Source organism: Thrips palmi, unplaced genomic scaffold (genome assembly GCF_012932325.1).
Source record: "Thrips palmi isolate BJ-2018 unplaced genomic scaffold, TpBJ-2018v1 HiC_scaffold_4, whole genome shotgun sequence".
Taxonomy (NCBI): Eukaryota; Metazoa; Arthropoda; class Insecta; order Thysanoptera; family Thripidae; genus Thrips; species Thrips palmi.
Window position 1 is genome coordinate 4793786 of NW_023144631.1, and position 19266 is coordinate 4813051.

General features: G+C 52.9%; 4 protein-coding genes across 4 annotated transcripts in view; 2 read left to right on the forward strand and 2 right to left on the reverse strand.

The window, feature by feature from the left end:
- LOC117650071 (formin-like protein) overlaps positions 1-9857 on the reverse strand; it is a 47109-nt gene extending 37252 nt beyond the window's left edge. The window contains exon 1 of the mRNA XM_034393360.1: positions 9366-9857. Within this exon, the coding sequence (XP_034249251.1) occupies positions 9366-9512 (147 nt within the window). The 5' untranslated portion in view covers positions 9513-9857. The remainder of the gene's footprint in view (positions 1-9365) is intronic.
- A 77-nt stretch (positions 9858-9934) lies between these two features.
- On the forward strand, positions 9935-12627 carry LOC117650072 (cytokine receptor-like factor 3). Its single transcript, XM_034393361.1, has 9 exons — positions 9935-10254; positions 10331-10455; positions 10552-10841; positions 10926-11106; positions 11198-11367; positions 11464-11546; positions 11632-11762; positions 11849-11957; positions 12044-12627. The coding sequence occupies exons 2-9, from the start codon at positions 10348-10350 to the stop codon at positions 12283-12285; spliced, it is 1314 nt and encodes a 437-aa protein (XP_034249252.1). The 5' UTR covers positions 9935-10254; positions 10331-10347; the 3' UTR covers positions 12286-12627.
- LOC117650073 (protein BUD31 homolog) lies at positions 12519-13627 on the reverse strand. Its single transcript, XM_034393362.1, has 4 exons — positions 13403-13627; positions 13091-13213; positions 12853-13019; positions 12519-12781 (listed from the first exon to the last, which is right to left on the reverse strand). Exons 1-4 carry the CDS (start codon positions 13494-13496, stop codon positions 12731-12733), a joined length of 435 nt encoding a protein of 144 aa, XP_034249253.1. The 5' UTR covers positions 13497-13627; the 3' UTR covers positions 12519-12730.
- Positions 13628-13850: 223 nt separating this feature from the next.
- LOC117650070 lies at positions 13851-19090 on the forward strand. Its single transcript, XM_034393359.1, has 11 exons — positions 13851-14084; positions 14351-14543; positions 14661-14715; positions 14800-15230; positions 15304-15438; positions 15555-15614; positions 15705-15809; positions 15891-17674; positions 17760-17975; positions 18082-18478; positions 18579-19090. The coding sequence occupies exons 1-11, from the start codon at positions 14017-14019 to the stop codon at positions 18933-18935; spliced, it is 3801 nt and encodes a 1266-aa protein (XP_034249250.1). The 5' UTR covers positions 13851-14016; the 3' UTR covers positions 18936-19090.
- The last annotated feature ends 176 nt before the right edge of the window (positions 19091-19266 follow it).

Here is a 19266-nt window from a genome sequence, read left to right on the forward strand (position 1 = left end):
AGAGACAGAGCGACGAAAAGATCTTTTGGGATCGGGCGGCACGAGTCTGTCTCCGAGAGGGGCGCTCCTCCGTGGAGGCGCACAGTGGGCCAGAAGACCGGTGGAGGTGGCCAAAATTCAAGACGCGTTTTGAGCTCTAGAGTCGCTAAATGGGACTCGAACCGAACGTGTGACCCCACCAATAGATTGCTCTCCGAACGAGGAATCCATTGGTGGGGTCCGGTGGGGTCACACGTTGAGGTCACAGGCCTGTTTAGCGACTCTGGAGCTCAAAACGCGTCTGGGGTTTTGGCCGCCTCCAACGGTGGCCCACTGTGAGACGGTCCTCCACGGTAGGTGCCTCGGTGAGGCTGGTCCGCGACCAGGACACTGGCAAGGCGAACAGACGGCCAGAGGGACGAACAGACAGACGGGCAGACGGAGAGAATGAGAGACAGACAGGCCGCGCCAATCAACCGCTCATCCGAGCGAAATGGCGCATGGCGCGGCGCTGGGTGCACGTGAGGGAACGGCCTGCCTGCCCTGCCCGGCCGGCGAATCCGAAGATTCGTCTCGTCGCTCCGTCTCTGTCGCACGCGTGGGGCACTCCGGGGCACTACGCGGCACTCCGCGAGGGCGCGAGAGAGACAACCGCTCTGCTGAATCACACGGCTCTGCGGCCGCGCCGCCCTACCGGCACGCACCACGGGCTAGAGCGTGCGCTTTTCACTTGCACGCCCCGGCGTGGCGGGGCGGGGCGGGGCGGGGCGGGGCGGGGGCCGACGGCCAAGTGTGGAGGGTTAGGTCCGCCGACCCTGCACCGCCCCGCCCCGCCGCGCCACACACTGGCAAGGCCCGCATGTTTTCACCTTGCAAGGGCACTCACACACTCGCAACGCACGGGGCCAGGCCATGCAGGCACGCCACAGTGCAGCAACAGTTTTAATAACGGCCAGCACGAGCGTCCCCGCCGAACAACAACTCTCAACTTCGGGAGAAAACGTTCCGAATTCCGGCTGGAGAGGACACGTTTTACCAGAGGCAGCCGTTCAAAAGTCGAAAATGTAGACGACATTGGCTCGTCGACCGAGTGTTTTCGTTTTCATCTGACAGTGCCGTGGCGTTGGCCGCGCTCAGCGGGACACGGTGCATCAAGGCACGAGGGAACGAAGTGGCAGTGTGCCGGCCTGCACGTTGGCGATGGAGCACCGCGGTGGCGCGACGAGGACCAATCGGACCAATCGAGGCAGACTCATTCCGAGGGTCGTTTTCGTCGCTCTGTCTCTCTCCAACTCATGGGACGTGCCGTGTAGGTTCGAGAGAGACGGAGCGACGAAAACGACTCTCGGAATCAGTCAGCCAGCAGCCCGGCCGGCCATCCTTCAAGCGAGGGACTCGACTCGGACTCCCCTTCCGTAATCGTGGCTAATCTCTAAATCAATCAAGGGGCGAACGTCGGACGCGCGGCAGGAAGAAGAGGGCGGGGGTGGCCGCGGACCGCACGCACACACACACACTCACTCACACACACACACACACACGCAGCATGCGGGCTGCAGGCGTGCGGTGCGCCCCGTGACTCAACCGGTTGCTGGCGGGGCTGGGCGTCGTCCATAAAACACAGGAAGGCGCCCATCCACACTCACACTCTCGTACACTAACTCACACACACACACACACGTCACTCACACATGCAGGCGCGTGCGTTACCTCATTCCGCGAGGCCGGCGAGGCCCAAACCCAAACGCCAGCGCGCTGCCAGCTCGGGCTGACCGCCGCACGGGCGTCGTTACGGCCACCGGTACTCACCTGTAACAAACCAAAACAAACAGGAATCGATTAGCTAGAGCACGGCTCGCTACACTCTCACACACGCCTTCTCTCACACACTGGCAGTCGGCAAGGGCGTGGCTGGGGAGGTCAGCGGAGGTCATGAGTCATCACGAGCGGAGAGCCCCAGCGCCCCAGCCGGCTTGCCGTCGCACAGTGGGCCAGAAGACCGGCGGCGGCGGCCAAAACTCTAGACGCGGTTTGAGCTCCAGAGTCGCTAAACAGGACTCGAACCGAACGTGTGACCTCACCGATGGATTCCTCGTTCGGAGAGCAATCCATTGGTGGGGTCACACGTCCGGTTCGAGACCTATTTAAGGACTCTGGAGCTCAAAACGCGTCACACGTTCAGTTCCGGTCCAGGCGACACGCTCCCGCGGTTTCGGCGAAAAGACGAGACAATCGGAAGGCGACGCACCGAGACCGGATGACCGGACGCGGCGTGCAGCAGCAGTGGACACGGACGGACGGACGACGGACAGACAGACAGACAGACAGACAGACAGACAGACAGGAAGAGGACGACTTCCTCTGGGTCTCCGTCGCGCATACAGATCGCTACTCTCTTCGAGCTTCCTCCGAGACGCGCCCATCGCACCGCCACCGCCACAGGATGGGCCTTTTCGCCTTGGCTTTGTGCACCGGGGCACCGGCACTGGCCACGCCCGCGTCACTCCCAACAGTGTGCTTTCTGTCTCTCTCGCACCGCGACGACGAGGCGGTATTCGAACCCGCGGACGCGGAGAAAGGCCGGCCCGAGCCGCGTCGGCAAGCTGATTCCGAGAGCCGTTTTCGTCGCTCTGTCTCTCTCGCACTTATCGGGCGTCCCTTATAGGTGCGAGAGAGACAGAGCGACGGAAAACGGCTCTCGGAATCAGTCCGGCGTCGTGGAAGTGGCCGCAATTGATTTGTCTCGTCTCGAGGCTCTGCGGGACTCGAGGCGCGGAATGCAATGCAACACGATTAATCAACACGCGACCGCGTCGGACCGCGCGACAGCGTCCCTGTTTGGGCACCACCTTTGGGGCGGACGGACAGACGGGCAGACAGACGGCAGACAGACAGACAGGCAGGCAGGCAGACAGGCAGGCAGGCAGGCAGACAGGCAGACAGGCAGGCAGGCGTGACAGGCAATAACCGCTCCGCCATCGTGATAGCGCGCCTCGGACCGACGGCTGCAGTTTCCTCTAGGGGATCAATAGTCCGACACGATTCCATAATTCTATGCAAATCAGCCTGCCGTCTGGGCGACGCCCCCCCCCCTCCCCTCCCCCTTTCGGCCTGTCCTGTCGGATTTGTCGAGCCGCTGCGTCGCGAGGACCCTTGTCGAACGTCACACGCCGCCCGATCAGGACGCGGCATCGCGCGCCTGTCTCTCTCGCTCCCCGACGCGACGCCCCACGAGTGCGAGAGAGACAGCGCGATGTGGGCAGTGTTTGGGACCGAGCTGTTGGCGGGCGGCGACCACACAGTGTGTGGCACAGCGGTAGGCAAACCCACCGACGCAGGTTCAAGGTTCGCGGGGTCCAGAAGGGTGATCTGCGGAGACACACCGCCCACGTGCATGCAGCGCCAGAGCCTTCCAGTGCCCCTCCCCCGCCCGGAGACGCAGGCGCAAGGCGAGGCGGAGCGGAGCGGCAACGCCGCAGCCTGCAGCAGACTGACGCCGAGAGTCGTCTTCGTCGCTCTGTCTCTCTCGCACCTGTACGGCACGCCCCGCGAGTGCGAGAGAGACAGAGCGACGAAGACGACTCTCGGAGTCAGCCTGCAGCCTGCGCCAACCACGGCACCGGGGAGGCTCGGCTCCTCGGTTCCACCATAAACCGGCTAGGCCTCGAACCAAGGTTCCTCCTCGGCCCTCTACTCGGCGCCCCGCCGTCCCGTCGCCCGGGGGCCCCTGGGCCGCAGGACCGCACCTCAGCCTGCAAGCCTGCACACCTGCGACGCGATGACCCTCGCCGTCCCGCTGCGCAACGGCGACCCAGTGGCGGCCGCCATCCGCCGCCATCCCAAACTGGAGCGTTTTGCGGCCTTTCTCACAGCTCTGCCCTGCCGCCGCTCGTTTTGGGCCGATGCACTTACTACTACACTGCGAGCCGCACAGTGTGAGAGCCGCGCCGTCGGCAAAGCCCCGGCAAAGCGGTCTAAACGAGACGGGGACAAGGCCGCCGTCTGCTTTTTCGCACGACGCCACCACAACCGCCACACTGCCTCGGCACCGTCCTCGTCGGGCAGCCGCGCGTTCAGATCACCGGCCTGCGCACTCATTCCGAGAGTCGTCGCTCTGTCTCTCTCGCACCTGTACGGGACGCCCCATGAGTGCGAGAGAGACAGAGCGACGACTCTCGGAATGAGTCTGCGCTGCTTGGCGTGCCCGAGGATAGGGGACGCAGGGGGGCGTCCCCGCCGGCCGCATCGTCCGTCCGTCCCCAACCTGTGAGGTGTATGCATCTCCACGCCGCGATCAGCAAGAGGGGAGGGGGGGGAGGACTTCGACGCCAGCTATCAATCAATCATGGGGGCCGTCCGAGCTCGGCGATGTGCAGCCGGCAGCGCCTGCAGCCTCCCTGCTGGATGGATAGGGACTCCCAGGGGACAGGCCGTCCAGGCCCAGGCCTGGCCCAGGCCTGGCCCAGGCGCGCATCCAGCTCAGCCATTCTGAGCAGGGCTCGGTCTCTCTCGCACTCATGGGGCGTCCCGTATCGGTGCGAGAGAGAGGCGGAGTGACGACGAACAACTGTGCGGAATCAGTCTGCAGCGAGGGGGGCAGCACGACCTGGTGGAAGTGAGTCACGGCGACGGCCACGCCGTCAAGGTCACGGGCAGGCCCACCACGGGCAGGCCGGCCGGGCCGCGAGGACGCCGTCGACAGTAGTCATTTCGGCGGCGGGCCTCGCTCGGACCGTGCCGTGCCGGCACGCTGATAATTGCAAACAGCGCTATCGTCGCTCTGTCTCTCTCGCACTCATGGGGCGTCGCCCGTTGCGGCGAGAGAGAGAGAGAGAGAGAGAGACAGAGAGACGCGGCCCCAGCTCCACTTTCCCATAAGTCGCTCCGACGGCCGCGCCGCCCTGCCGCCCACCCACATAGTGTCACACCCGGGCGTGGCGGTGCCCTGGCAGTGCCCTGGCAGTGGCGCGCCGTGGGGCGGGGGTCCCCACGAGTCCCCTAGGGTCCCCCGTGGTGCGTGGAGCCGAGCAGGCCGCCGTCTGCGGTTGTCTGGGGCCGTGCAGGCCGTGCAGGCCGTGCAGGCCGTGCCGGTGGTGCATCGTCCAGCGTCTCTGCGGCGCAGCACGCATAGACCGCCCGAGTCCGAAGGATCGTCTCGTCGCGCTGTCTCTCTCGCACTCAAGGGCCGTCCCGAAGCGGCGCGAGAGAGACAGAGCGACGCGAACGACGGCCGGGCTGGTCCGTGGCCGCCCCACGCGGCGCCGCGCCGCGCTCCGTCCAAGTGCCAGTGTGCCAGTGGCCGCCGACGCCAGCCAGCAGTGCTTCACACAAATCGCCATTTCGATTTTATCGCCGTGATGTATATTCCGGCTTTTGTTGCGCTCTCCGGCTGCGCCTGCTGCGCCGGCGTCGTGGCCGATTAGAGTGAGACGGCGAGACAGTCGTCGTGGCCGATAGAATGAGACGGAATGAGACGGCAGCGCCGAGTCAAATTTTCAGACTCCACGTCCTATCTTCTCGTGTTGATCCGAAGGTCGTGGGAATGCGGGTTGGGGTGGCGACCCCGCCCCGCCCCGCCCCGCCCCGCCCCGCCCCGCCCGCCCGACCGGATGTCTGTCCGTCCGTCCGTCTCATCGTCTAAATGAAGCGCTTGGCTCATCGCTGCTGGAACAGAATGGGAGCGCTCACACACTCTGAGAAAAAGAGATGACTCAAAGCGCCACATTAAGCCTCGCGACGTAAAACGTCTTTCGGCCCATAACAAATAGCGCACATAAATCCAGACACAGTGGCGGAGCAGGCCAAGGAGGCGGTGCACCAGTAGGCTCGTTCCAAACAGCGACCCGTCTCTCTCGCACACCGACGGAGCGCCCCACGAGTGCGACAGAGGCAGAGCGACGCAAACGACTCTTCGGAGTCAGTGTGCCTGCAGCCGCGTGGGCGCTGAGATGCATGCACCCCACACTGCAAACACCGGGGCAGAACAAACAACGGGGCAGGCAGGGCTGAGCAGGGCGTCCAGACCGTCTTACCCCCTCCCCTCCTCCTGCCGGGCCTTCCCCCGCACTTTGGACAATGATGCAGCATTTGCGCGCTCCATTCATCTCCCATTCCACCCGCCATTCATCCATTCATTAATTCATTCGCTCATTTCCTGACGCGGCGAGACGAGCAACACTAAAGCAATTGAGGTCTGCGCGCGGAACCTCCAAAAACTCGTCAGCGCTCAGCTTCACTGGGAAACCAGCCCGTTAAGGCAGTTGGTACGTAGCACGGCCGTTAAAAGCGCTCTACGACATTCAAGGTCCACTCTTCTTGGAGGTGGTTTTCGGAAGCCATCGCATAGCGGGCCAGAAGACCGGTGGAGGCGGTCGAAGATCTGGACGTGTTTTTAGCTCCGGAGTCGCTAAATGGGACTCGAACCGATCGTGTGACCCCATCAACGGATTGCTCTCCGAACGAGGAATCATCCATTGGTGGGGTCACACGTTCTGTTCAAAAGTCCCGTTTAGCGATGGCCGCCTCCACCGGTCTTCTGGCCCACTGTGCATCGCGCCGTGGCGTTTGTTGCTCTCTTTGTTCTTGTTTTTCAATCGACACGACAGCCTGCTGGCCCGTTGGGACGCCCAACCACCCACAACGGGCTCAATCAATTCCAGCACGCAACGAGCCGCCCCACTGTTCCAGCGCTTCGTTTGTTTACGTCGTCGGGGAGGGTGCATGTGCAGTGTGGGGCCAGGGCGGGGCCCCGTGGCTCCATGGACGTCGCGTTACGTAACGCCGTGGCCATGGGAACGGCCTCGCCTCCAAGATAACGGTGTTTGTCGCCAAAGAAGAGCGGCTTCCTTCCTTCCCGCGCATGTTTGCTCGATTTCCAGTTTGGCCGTCTCTTGTTCACGGTAGGCGATGCTTCCCGTCCTCAGTGCATACGTCGCGCTGTCTCCCTCGCACTCATGGAGCGCCCCGTGTAGGTGCGAGGGAGACAGCGCGGCGAAAACGACTCTCGGAGTCAGCCTGCTGCGCAACGTCATCTCCAAGGGGACCAAGGGCTCCATTCAGCTCAACAAGGCACTCCTTGATGTGGCGCAAGATGCCGCCGACACTGCACACCGATTCCGAGAGTCGCCTCCGTCGCTCTGTCTCTCTCGCACTCGTGGCCGCCCCCCGCAGGTGCGAGAGAGACTGCGCGACGAAAACGACTCTCCGCTGCTGGTCCGCGAGTCCAGCGAGGGCTTCGCCGGCGTGGCCAAGGAGACAGTCGGTGTAGCGTGCGATGAGCGAGGCGAGGAGGAACCCCAAAAACACGGCCGAACTTGATATCCCACGGCCAACACGGGGAGCCTCGTCTCGTCCGACGCGCCAGCTGATCGTGTCCGTCCGTCCCTCGGGCTTGGTGACGTCACGTGGCGTGTCGTGCGCGCAGTGTGCGCGGCAGGTGCCGCACGGCAGCGTGCCACCGTGCCATCAAAAATGGAATCGCCCGGCCCGGTTTGGCGTTCGCCCCAAACAACAGGCCGGCCTTCCGCGGCCTTCGGTCAGTTCTCGTCGCTGTCTCTCTCGCACTCATGGGGCGTCCCTTGCAGGAGCAAGAGAGAGACAGCGCGACGAAAACGACTCTCGGAATCAGTCTGCCGGGCTCCTCTTTCACAGGTGTGAGTGAGCTCACTGGAGTCGAAAAGGGTTGCCGGGCAGGTGCTCGGCCAAAGGGCTCCAGAGGGCCGGGACCAGAATCAGGACGGGGTTTATGCAAGGCCTGCCCCCTCCGGGATGTGTTGTTGAGTGTCCCTGGCGATGACTGGTCGCTTCTGTCGACCGCTGGAGACTGATTCCGAACATCTTCGCATTACTGGACGCCCCAAGAGTGCGACAGAGACAGAGACAGCCACGACAGCGCTGTGCGGAAAGCTCGGCCGGCATCAGGACGGCTGTGCTGCACTCATTTCGAGGCGCAGCCCGGTGCTTTTCAGCTTCAGCCCAGCATCGGAGAGTCGCTTTCGTCGCCCTGTCTCTCTCGCACTCATGGGGCGTCCCGTGAAGGTGAGAGAGAGAGAGAGACAGATCCGCCCCGGGCCGGCGGCGCGGCCCCCATGGATGGAGGAGGCGTCGCTCGGCAAGAAGAAAGCCCTCAACGAGATGCCTGGCCGGTCGGCGCGCCGCGGCGGGGCTGTGAGGCTTAGGCCGGGCTCAGGCTTTGAGCCCCGACGTGGGGCATAAATCACTGAGGAATGTCCATCACGGCCGTGCAGCGCGTGCACGGGGCGGCAAAGGCACGCGTGTCCGTCGCGGGGCTCTTCAACGAGGCGGCCGAGGAGAGGCTGGTGGTGACCAGCGGCCGAGCCAGCGGCCGCTTCCATGGAACCCGCCCAGAGCCTCCACTAGCGAGCACTACACTAGCGAGCGAGCGGCAGCCGGCAGGGCCGAACAGAAATAGCAGTTCCATTCCCCGGTACTGAATCATGCAAACTGCACGCGCGGCCGTGCCGTGCCGTGCCGTGGCGAGGCGCGCCGTGCCGGTTCGGCCCGCCAAAACAAGTCGCTGACAACGTCGACGTCGAGCAGCCGGCCGGACGGCCGCGGTTCGCGGTCAAGGCAGCCAAGGGCGCGCACAGCGCTTCACAGTGGGCCGGAAGACCGGCGGAGGCGGCCAAAACTCTATAGGCGCGTTTTAAGTGTGATGGTCGCTAAAATGGACTCGAAATGAACTTGTGACCCCTTCCAATGGATTCCTCGTTCGGAGAGCAATCCATTGATGGGGTACTTTCGGTTCGAGTCGCAATTAGCGACGCTGGAGCTTAAAACGCGTTGGGGATTTTGACCGCCTTGACGGTCTTCTGGCCCACTGTCCGCTTGCGCCTTCGAAGGGCCCATGCTGTTCCTGCGTGCGGCCGGTGCGGCCGTGGTGCGGGTGCTCCGGGGGAACGGGGTGGCGGGGTGCTGGCGGCGCGCCTGGAATGCTGGCACACTGGAATGGAGCCGATCATCACACAGCGCCGCCGCTGCCGCCGCCAAGGCCCTCCATGTCGCCTCCATGGCACTCTCGGGGTCCTCGACCAACGCCGGGGCGTCCAGGACCTCCGCGGCGGTGCAGTTGGAATGAATGGGTGGGCGTGCTGGACTCGTGTCTTGAGCGCAGACACCCCCTCGAGCCGACAGCTGAAAAGCTGCAACGCCTCGGTGCTGCCAACGCCAACAATAAAAGCTGAAGCGACGGCCCGCCGGCTGTCTGGTCGCTGTGCCCGGTGCTGGGCCTGCTGGGCCCTGTGGCCCGGCACAGTGCGCCGTGAGCCGGTGCGGCTGGGCGGCTGGGCCGGGCCCCGTTGTGCTGGTGCCGGCCCCCTGCCCGCTCTGTTGCCACTTCTCTCACAACTTGACGTTCACTTACTCACCAGCACTTTGGTGAATTTTCGCTCCAGCTCGCTGGACTCGGGCATGGGCAGCTTGGTGCGCATGCTGGCGCGGATGCTGGTGTTCTTGGCCGCGTCCAGCTCGACGCACGGCGGCACCTCGTTTTTGGAGCACTGAGATCCCCCCATGGTGTCGCGGACACTGTCGCTGTCGTTCGCACAATCACCATCACACGCACCCGGGCATGCTATTTGCTTCGCGCTTCGCGCCGCGGCGACGGCTTGCAAGTCCTCAGTCCCCGCGCACGGTGCCCATGTTAAGCGTCAAGCAGGGGCGGAACAAGGCGGGGGGACGTTTCGCGGCGACAAAGGCGAAGGGCAGGGCGATGCCGTTGCGTTGCGTCGAGCCTCGAGCGCGCCGTGGCCGTGCCGTGTGCGTCTTGTTGCTTTCGGTTGAGCTGTGGCCGCGCGCCGGACGACGAGCGAGCAGCGATACGCACCGCACGACTCCACTTTTCAAACTGAAGGGAGGGAGGAGAGGAGAGGAGGGGAGGCAGCCGCGCCAAGCCGCGCCGCGGCGGCGAGAAGAGGGAGTGCAACAGGAGAACAAGGAACGCGCTTCTGGAGCCAAGGAGAGCGAGAGAGACAGACCTGTTCCCCCTTTTCTGCCCGCAGACAGTGGCGCGCTCTGTCGGCCGGAACGCGAAGCTTCCAATCCATCGTGCTCCGCCTTGTCGCCTATCCGCTACCTCCTTCTAATTTGTCACTTGTCATTTGCAACAGGCGTTGGGCGTTAGAAGAATCTGTTTATATTTATATTTGTTCTCAATTACTGTCCGTATTGTTTACGTTTCGTCCTCCCGGTCAAGTGGGCGTGCGCTTGGGTTATGTTTCAAGTTGAATTCAGTTTCTATCCTCGCCGCCACTAAAGGTAAAAGTCTTTTACTCCTGTGTGTTAACCTAAGAAGTGCAGGGTTTCACAATGAGCATTGTTTTGATTTGAACAGATATTTCATCTGCAACAATGTCGGGTCTGTCAGAGACATCCGTAAAAGACACAATGGATTCAGCTAAGGAATATGTCTCCAGACTAGAGGAACTGGTGCGATCGGTAGAAGCAGCAGAGCACCAGGTATTTTTTCTTATGTTTGTTGGCGGTGAATGGGATCAAGGCGTAGTTCGTCATATCAACTAAAATTCTTCCATTTTATCTATTTTGATGATATAGGTCGAATCCAGTGCAGCACAAAGTACTTTGGAAGTGGAAAAAACTTTTAAACAACTCTCGGAATCTATCCTAGAAGTTTTGAATAAGCGGAAAGAAGCTTTGTTAGCTGAAATTGCTGCTATTCACCATGAGGGTTTGTCCCCTCTTCAGGCATGTCGAAGCTTGATTGCTTCAAAACTCTCAAACACTAAGTCTTATATAGCAGAAGGGGGTGACATACTTAGAATTGGAGGAATGGCTATTTCTGCGAGCACTGAAAAATTCTGTGAAAAAGCCTCATTTCTTGGGAGGTATGCTTTACTACCACCATTTATTTTCAATATTTATTACAGCTCAGATTCCTCTACTTGAAACCCATTACTGTTTTCTTACAGTCTGCCTGCTGTACCACAGCTAGAAGAGGTGCCATATGTGTCATTCCAATGCAACTTTGCCTCTCTTGAAGAACAAATTGGAAAAAGTGTGCAATCTTTGGGACGAGTTTCTCGGATGGGACCTGTACAAATTACTCAAATGGACGAAAAGCCAGGGGCTCTCTTGTTGCACTGGGAAGAGGTAAGTCCTTTTCGCTTAGGAGGTTTAAAAATGATTCAACCATACAAAGTAATACTAATTAAACATCTATCTTCCTTTCTTGTTTCTCTAGGTGGACTTCGAACACTCTGTAGATATCCACTCTTTTCGACTTCAGTATGCCTATGGAGATATTCGTAATCAGCCTCATTTAATGAATACAAACTTTCATGATGTATATGAAGGCCCCGACACTCAGTATCTTGTGCGAGATCTTCAACCATCTACACTGTATACCTTCAGGTAGCACCATTTTCCTCTATTAGTGCAATAATTGGCTGAAACAGGCATTTTTCAGTACCTTGCTCTGTCTAAAACTATGTTAATGTTTTTCTTCAGAGTGTGTTGTCTTGTGGAAGGAGAATCAGATTGGAGTGCATGGAGTTTGCCTAGGATTGGAAGCAGCAGCATCACACCATTCCGTTAGTTTTTATAATTTTTTCACTCATTTTAGTGGCGTAATTCTTTCTGTTGTTCAAAATAAATCTTTTATTTTCTTCAACTCAGGTTGGACAGAAGACAATCCTCACTATACAATTACCAATGATGCTAAAATTGCTTTCAAAGCTTCTGGTGAACCATCTTTGCTCTGTTCCTGTTCTGCCCAATTTGGACCTGGTCATTGCATCGAGTTTACTGTTAGTATCCTTAGCTTCCATCAGCTAGTTTTTCTAATAGAACAAGAAATTGAACAATGCATAATATCTCCCTCTTTCTTGTCCAGGTTCTAGAATGTGGTGATGGTGGTCTTGACCAAGGCTTGGTTCTGTGTAGCAGCTCAAAATATGACAATGGACTGCTGCAGCCAGGAGTATTATTTCTCAACACAGAGGGTGAGCATTTCATTTTCCATATTCCAAGTACCTCTTTTTTTTTTTTTTTCTATCCCATCATCTCATTGAAAATTTTCTTGTTGCAGGGAGTATTTTTGTTGATGGTGTTGAGAAGATGATGAAGTTGCCTCCTCTCCAAGTTGGTGCCAAAGTATGCTTCCTTTGTGAACACATACGTGAAGACAAGCTGAGAGTACACATTGGAACTGCAGATAAAACTGTGATATATGACTGGACTCCTGTTTGTGAAAAAGATGACAATACACCGCCAAACCTGTACTTTGCAATAAGCTTTAAATCAAATGGCTGGAAGATTCTAGTTGAGTAGACACCTTTCAATTATATCTTTTTATGATTTTTGTCAATCAGCCCTTTTTTTTATGAACATTGATGTTTGTCATTGTGCCATTTAAGTGTTTGTGTATCTTAAATTGGAGCTTTAGTGTTTATGGTATATTATAAATTTATTGCTCATGTTTGAAATCTAGCTACTCTAGTCTTTTTAATACTTATATACTATTATCTGAGTAGCATCTTAAAAACAGAATGAAATACCAGTTGTGAAGTGCAGGATTTATTTTAAACCATGTCAAGAACTTGTGATATAGATAAATAATTTATACATTTTTTTGAATTACTGTAATTGAAAATTAAATTGAATGGCCATTTATGTGGACACTTATTTCCTCACCATATTTCATAGCAGATATAGACAGTCACAGATCAGTAAAATTACAACACTTTATTTACATTGCGTCCCGTGAGTCTTCCTGTTATCCAGAGCACCCGCGACATCCACAGTGTATGCACTCCACTATGCGACCCTGTGAATCAAACCAATGTTACAATGGTGCCAGAAGATGATAAATAGAAGAAGAAAAGACATGATTCTTACCTCCTCGAGTTTGGCCTTGGGTACTCTGCAAATGCAACTTGTTCCAAAGTTAGTATCTCTTGTCTGTATGCATCTCAGACAACAGAGATTTTCATAGCCTTGCTTTTTCCATTTAGCAATTAAATTGGCATCAGCAATATTTTCTTTAAGACAGAATTCGTACAGTTCTAGAAAAGAAATGTTAATTATCAACTATGGGAAATTCTAAATAAGTCGCAATACTTCAGACACACCGTACCTTTACTGATAGCCTTTCGTCGATAATAGAGGTCGTAGATATAACGCGATTTTTGATGATGAATCCGGAAAACTGGCCACAAAGCTTCAACCTTGCGCTTCCCCTCATGAGGTTCACTTTCAGCTGTAAAACAAGAAAAGACGACGTGACATTCAGTTGAAGTGACAATAGACACTCGAAAATAAACACAAAACCGTGCCACAAAACAGCTTCTAAAATACCCGATAAGGGTTCTTTGTTGCCACAAGCACGATTTTTTTTTCTCTAGGTAAACAAACTAAGTTTTGACAGGAAAAGATGGCTTAACCTCACCTTCGCGCATTTTCTGTTCAAGTTCGTCCAAGGTGGGCTCTATCAGTTCCCATCCTTCGGGAGGAGGTTTACGACTTCTTCGTACTTTGGGCATTGCTTAAGCGAATAGTTTTCAAAAGGTGAAGCTATGCTCCGTACGATAACCGAGCGTTGAAAGTTGAAAGTGCGAAAAACACAACACCAGTCCACACACACACACAGACACCTGCAACTCACACCAACACATAACAGCTTGTGCACACACTGCATTCTAAACGACGACATTAACATCCAGATTGTTTACATATCTACTGCATCCGGTATAAAAAAGACTTAAATTTTAGTGTCTCTGAAACGCGGTATTACGTCATGGGTGAAATTTTTACGAGAAAATGAGCGAACTCAGAAAGTCGAGGTTGATATTTTTCTTCTGTCAAGTTTGCGCCACCACGCGACCGCCATATTTTTCGTCATGCCCACTTATGGAACTTATGGTGGTGGTATGGAATGGTATGCCACTCCGTGTGTTTTGAGGAGATATCTTCTTGATCTTAGACCAGACGGCCTCTCCCGCGTAATCCCGCCTAGGCAGCTGTAACATTTGAAATGAATCTCTGACAACGACCGAGTCGAAAATGCCAACCTGTTCGGTTCCTCATTGCCTGAATGCGACGGGCAAGGATCCCCGCATCACTCTGCACCCGTGAGTTTCACTAGTTCAGTCTTGTCGGTTCCATTTGGTTATTTGGTTATGTGTTTTCTGTATGGAAGAACCCAGTGTTTGGCCGTTTCAAACATAAGATTTCCCATTCATTATGAGTTTGATTTTACTTTCGAAGTTATTTAGAGGTAAATGTATAGCCTACAGTATGAGGTCAACTTTGAAAACAGCGATGTACAAACTTCTTGATTGTGGGGATTATTCAAAAGAGGCTACTTTCTTGTGTAAAAAAGTTGATTCCATCGCAGGTTTCCTCATGAAACTCCATTGTTTTTGAAGAAATGGATTGAAAACATAGGTAGACCTAATTGGCGTCCTGGACATCGTAGTCTTGTTTGTTCCGAGCACTTTGAGAAAGATGATTTTGACCGACAAGGCCGCTTGCGTATAGGCAGCTTCCCAGTCAAATTTCCAGAACCTCCATCACGCAAGAAACCTAAGGTAAATTCATGAGATAATTACAGTTATTATCTCATGGTAGATTTCTCTCCTCATTGATTTTTGTTCACGTGCTCTGCATTTTGTTCCATTTGTAACTAAATTTGCTATTTGTTGCAGCTTGACTCAAGCACAAATACTGCTGATAAATCATTAAAAGTCCCAACTCAGCAAGGTAGGCTGGTAACACACAGTACTATTTAATCTCAACTAGCTGTTTCAGATTCATATGATGATAATCTCCATGGTTAATTTGCAGAAATTCTACCTGAAGCTACAGTTCTATTACCAGTACTGAGCCCTAGTGTTATTAAAAAAGCATTAGGTAGAGATAGAGATCCATCACAGTCTGTTATTTCTGTTGAAAATGATTCATCTCTTGCTGAAGTAGCTTCAGAATGCAGGACTAACACTGTTCCCCAGGAAAACATTTCTAATGAAAACAGGATTAAAATGAAACTTGACCAGAACAGTTCTTCTGGCACCAAACTGACTGAAGTATCTCTTAAAAGAAAAGTACTGGAAGAGTCACAGCCTACAGCATCTATTAATCCCGGTCTAGTGATATCTGCCTATTCTCTGCGAGCTTGTCGAGTTTGCCGCACAGCTCATAATAACAATGTCAATGTCTTTGGACAGGAAGGAAAAGATTTGTCCTTATTAGAATTACTGAAAAAATGTCATATTAAGGTTTGTTTTTCTATATCTAACATTCCCTTCTCATATATACTGTTGGCTATTTTTACAATTAATTGTTTTCTAGGTGTCTGAATCGCAATCTTTGCCTCTCTATGTGTGTAGGCAATGTATTCCTCGTTTGAAAACAACTTATGATTTACTGACTACATGGGAAAAGACAAATCAGGGCTCTGCTGTCAATGATGCCAAAAATTCAGAAGTAAGTCTTATTGTTTTGTTCACACACATAAGTGTTTCCTGTGATAATAATGAAGTAATAGTAATAAGTATTTATAAGTTAAATAATAAATTTGTCATTTTTGTTTCTCTTTCTAGGAGCCGGACCCCCCTGTCATTCATTCTAAGCCAACACAACTTAAGCATGCCAGTCGAGGGGTGAGAAATTCTGCTTTGAAAAATTTTCCATTCGAGTTTCATAGTATTTGAGCTGTCTATTCATTTGTTTATTTTTCTTTTGGGTTGCAGAACCGTAGAGTTCTGCTCTTGGAAATGTGTCTAAGAGAAGGTATTCCAGTCAAAGATATGATTGGTCAAGCCATTCAAGAGCTAACACTGAGGTTAAAACCTAAGGTGCATTATCCATCTCCATTTTTCATGAACAATTTATCTGAAGAATTTTATGTCTAATCCTTGCTAATTGTATTTTTGCAGGCATCAAGGGAATCAAAACCCGAAGGAAGAATAATGTTTCTTGATTTGCAAGGTGGCACAGAAGCATTCCCTGAGCAAATGAAAAAGGCTATTTCTATGTTGTTTCCAAGTGCTGAAAAGAAACAAACTTCTGTTGCTCAAGAAACCTCACCAACCAAAGGGGCTCAAGGAGTCCAGACTAATGCTGCAGCTAAGAAAGGTAGTTCACCACTATCTACTGCAAAGCAGGTCCTAAATCTCCTAGCCGCCAACACAACTCCAGCTAGTTCAAAGCAGGTTTTCAAGATTGGAGGTTCAGCCTCCATTTTGAAGAAGGTTGAGGCTAAGACAGCTCATCAAGCTTCAGTGCCAACCACCTTAAGACCATTAGCTGTGAAGCCTGTGGCGGGGGTGGGGTCAGTTTCTGGTATCTCTGGTCAGAATATCGTATTTCAGACTACTCCAGTGTTTTCTTCAGGACCCCTAACAGTTCTGACCAGTAGTCCTGGAGCATCACCTGCCGTAACAATTGCTGCAACTAAATCGCTTCCCAAACTCCTTCCTGCACCTTCATTGAGTTTTTTGAATGTCCAGCCAAATTCAGCTACTTTGGACAAAAGTAAAGCAATGGAGCAGGCAGACTCAGATGATGATATTCACTGTTATGAAGATGCTCCTTCAGTGTTTGAGCCAAGCGACCAAATTGAAACAAGCCCAGTTCCACCATTGGTGCCCATCCTCCCGACATTAGTGCCTTTGAAGCAAGTCTCGACAGAAGTTACTTCAAGTCCTGCCATTAATATTTCTAAAATGAGGGATTCGGTTGTATCAAAAATTAACAAAGCACCAAACCAAATTAAGTTGGGTGATAAAATTGTAGGGATTGTTCTTCGAAACTCTGACAGTCAAGCTGACATCCATCAAAAGCTGCAAGCAACATTTGCAGCTAAGGCACTACCCTCTGAAGGCAACAAACCCAAGGAAATGGTCATCCCTCCTAGAGATGGTGTTGCTGTTGGAGTGGACAACATATCCCCTCCCGAGCTAGAAGAAAGGAAGAGATTGAAACCTAAGGTTTTGGATGTGCCCTCTGCTGTGGACTCACCGACTGAATACTCTGACAGGCGCAACGCGCGTAGGCTATCCCTTGGCTACATGTGGCGAAAAACTAGTTATCTTGTTAGTTCCCTTCAGAAGTTGTTTACTTGGGATGTTGGTTCAAATGAAAAAGCGATGCCGGTACTCACTTGTCGTGTTTGCAAATATACCCCTATGTGCAGGCAAGATGTAGAAATGCATCTGGCATCTCATCCTGAATTACAATGTCCAATTTGCTCAAAGTATTTCTTAAAAGATTCCAAAGTGCATGAGCACATGACTGTAATTCATGGTACACCTCAACCAGCTTCATTTGTTCCGAAGAAAAAACCACCTATTTCATGGCGAGTCAATCCTGTCAAGAGGCTACCCGTCAGACAGTACCAATGCTCTCGGTGCTTCAGAAGATTTAAATTTAAGGAGTCCCTCAAACGCCATGTGACTGTCTGTAAGGATAAGTCTGGCTCAGCAGAAGGACCTCCAGTAGGTCCACGAACTTGTACTGTCTGCTGTAGAACATTCCCTTCTGAAGAGCTAATGGTGGAACACATGCATAGTCATGTAAAGAGAACTTCTTGGCTCTGTGACATTTGTGGTTTAGTATTGAAATCTGCATCAAATTACCGATCTCATATAGCACGCCATGATGAACTAGCACATGAGTACAATTATCAGTGCTCAACCTGTAAAAAACGTTTCAAACTTAAGTAAGTATTCTGTGTTTGTATCACTCAATTATATTTCTTCTCTGTAACGCCATTTTGCTAATGAATAAATTTTGGCTTCTTACAGAAACAGATACCAAGAACATGTGAAGAAGCACGAAACGCCCCAGGAGTACATTTGCTCATCCTGTGGCAAAACCTTCCGCTCCATAGGTGGATTGCGTCAGCATGAAATTTTGCATGGGGAACGAAAGCTTCAGTGCAAATTTTGCCCAAGTCGGTTTCATAGGCCAGATCATCTTAGAATTCATGAGAGAAGCCACACCAAGCCAAAAACTCCAAGGTAAAAATTAAAGGTTTTATTTTCCTTTCTTGTTATGAAATCAATTCCCTGGCTTTGAATAAATTAGGATTTTTTTTCTGTATCTCACGTTGCTATGCTTTCACAGGACGGCTGAGGGAAGGAATACTTCCGGAAAAGCACGCATGTTCACTTGTAGGTTCTGTTTGGCTAATACGAAAACTGTTGTGAAGTTTCCCACCATGAGGGAGCTTATGCGACATTATAGTGACGATCATGCCTATGAGAGGGGCAGCATCCCGGCAGCAAAGAAGTTTGAGTGTGATCGTTGCAACAAAGCTTTTCTCAACTCAACACTGTTGCGACACCACCACATGTGGCATGCAGGGCTTCGTCCATACAACTGCTCGGTGTGTGGGGCTGGTTTCATGGTTAAAGAAAGGATGAGGAACCATGAACTGACCCATACTAATGAGCGTCCTTACAAGTGCCAAGTTTGTGATAAAGGTTTCAGGAGTAGAAATGTTCTGAAGCAGCACAAACTGGTAAGTATCTGTACCCAGACTGTATTTAACCTCATGAATTTTGCTATGACTATCCACTCTTGTTCCAGTTGTTATTATTTATTTTTAAATCTCTTTTCAGATCCATAATGACCCCAGCCAATTTTATAAATGCCAATTTTGTGAGAAGAAATTCTCTCGCATCGATAATCTGCGGACCCATACAAGGGTTCATACTGGAGAGAAGCCCTGGAAATGCTTGCTTTGCAATCGTCAGTTCCGATTGCGATCTGACTGTACAAAGCACATCCAAATTGGCCATCAAGTTCCACCACAACAAGTAGAAGCCAACATGCAAACATTGATGGACCCTCTGAGTGCAGTGGAGTCTCAATCGGCCATAGCCGCCGTCGCTGGGATTTCGAGAGTCCAAGACATGGAGCTCCTCATTGAAGACGTCGACATCGATGCTTGTGACGACGAAGATTCTCTGGAGTGAAGTCAAGTGAAGTGTAGCCGAACCTTTGTGTTCCCTGATAATTCAGATCTTTAATGTGATTTTTAATTTTACTCTTTTAGAAGGGAAAAAGGCCAAATGAATTTCAAGTTGAAGTTTGATTAAATGTATGACCCGTTCATTTTCTTCAGTGAAAAGTGTTGATTTTGTTTCCCTTTTTCCACATCATCTGGAGCTCAAAACGCGTCCGGGATTTTGACCGCCCCCACCGGTCTTCTGGCCCACTGTGCGGCGTAGTGGCGGCTCGCGTGGCACGCGGGCTGGGAAAAGGAAGGGGGAGGGGGGACTTCCCCGGCCGCCGTGCTCGCCGGCG

Excerpts from the sequence above, each read along its gene's own strand:
- LOC117650070 (XM_034393359.1), top strand. The coding sequence starts at position 14,017 with ATGCCAACCTGTTCGGTTCCTCATTGCCTGAATGCGACGGGCAAGGAT. Across the intron at positions 15,615-15,704 it reads TTAAGCATGCCAGTCGAGGG|AACCGTAGAGTTCTGCTCTT; the intron begins GTGAGAAATTCT and ends TTTGGGTTGCAG. Across the intron at positions 17,675-17,759 it reads AAAAAACGTTTCAAACTTAA|AAACAGATACCAAGAACATG; the intron begins GTAAGTATTCTG and ends GGCTTCTTACAG.
- LOC117650072 (XM_034393361.1), top strand. The coding sequence starts at position 10,348 with ATGTCGGGTCTGTCAGAGACATCCGTAAAAGACACAATGGATTCAGCT. Across the intron at positions 10,456-10,551 it reads TAGAAGCAGCAGAGCACCAG|GTCGAATCCAGTGCAGCACA; the intron begins GTATTTTTTCTT and ends TTGATGATATAG. Across the intron at positions 10,842-10,925 it reads AAAGCCTCATTTCTTGGGAG|TCTGCCTGCTGTACCACAGC; the intron begins GTATGCTTTACT and ends GTTTTCTTACAG.
- LOC117650073 (XM_034393362.1), bottom strand. The coding sequence starts at position 13,496 with ATGCCCAAAGTACGAAGAAGTCGTAAACCTCCTCCCGAAGGATGGGAA. Across the intron at positions 13,214-13,402 it reads TGAACAGAAAATGCGCGAAG|CTGAAAGTGAACCTCATGAG; the intron begins GTGAGGTTAAGC and ends CTTGTTTTACAG. Across the intron at positions 13,020-13,090 it reads ACGAAAGGCTATCAGTAAAG|AACTGTACGAATTCTGTCTT; the intron begins GTACGGTGTGTC and ends TTTCTTTTCTAG.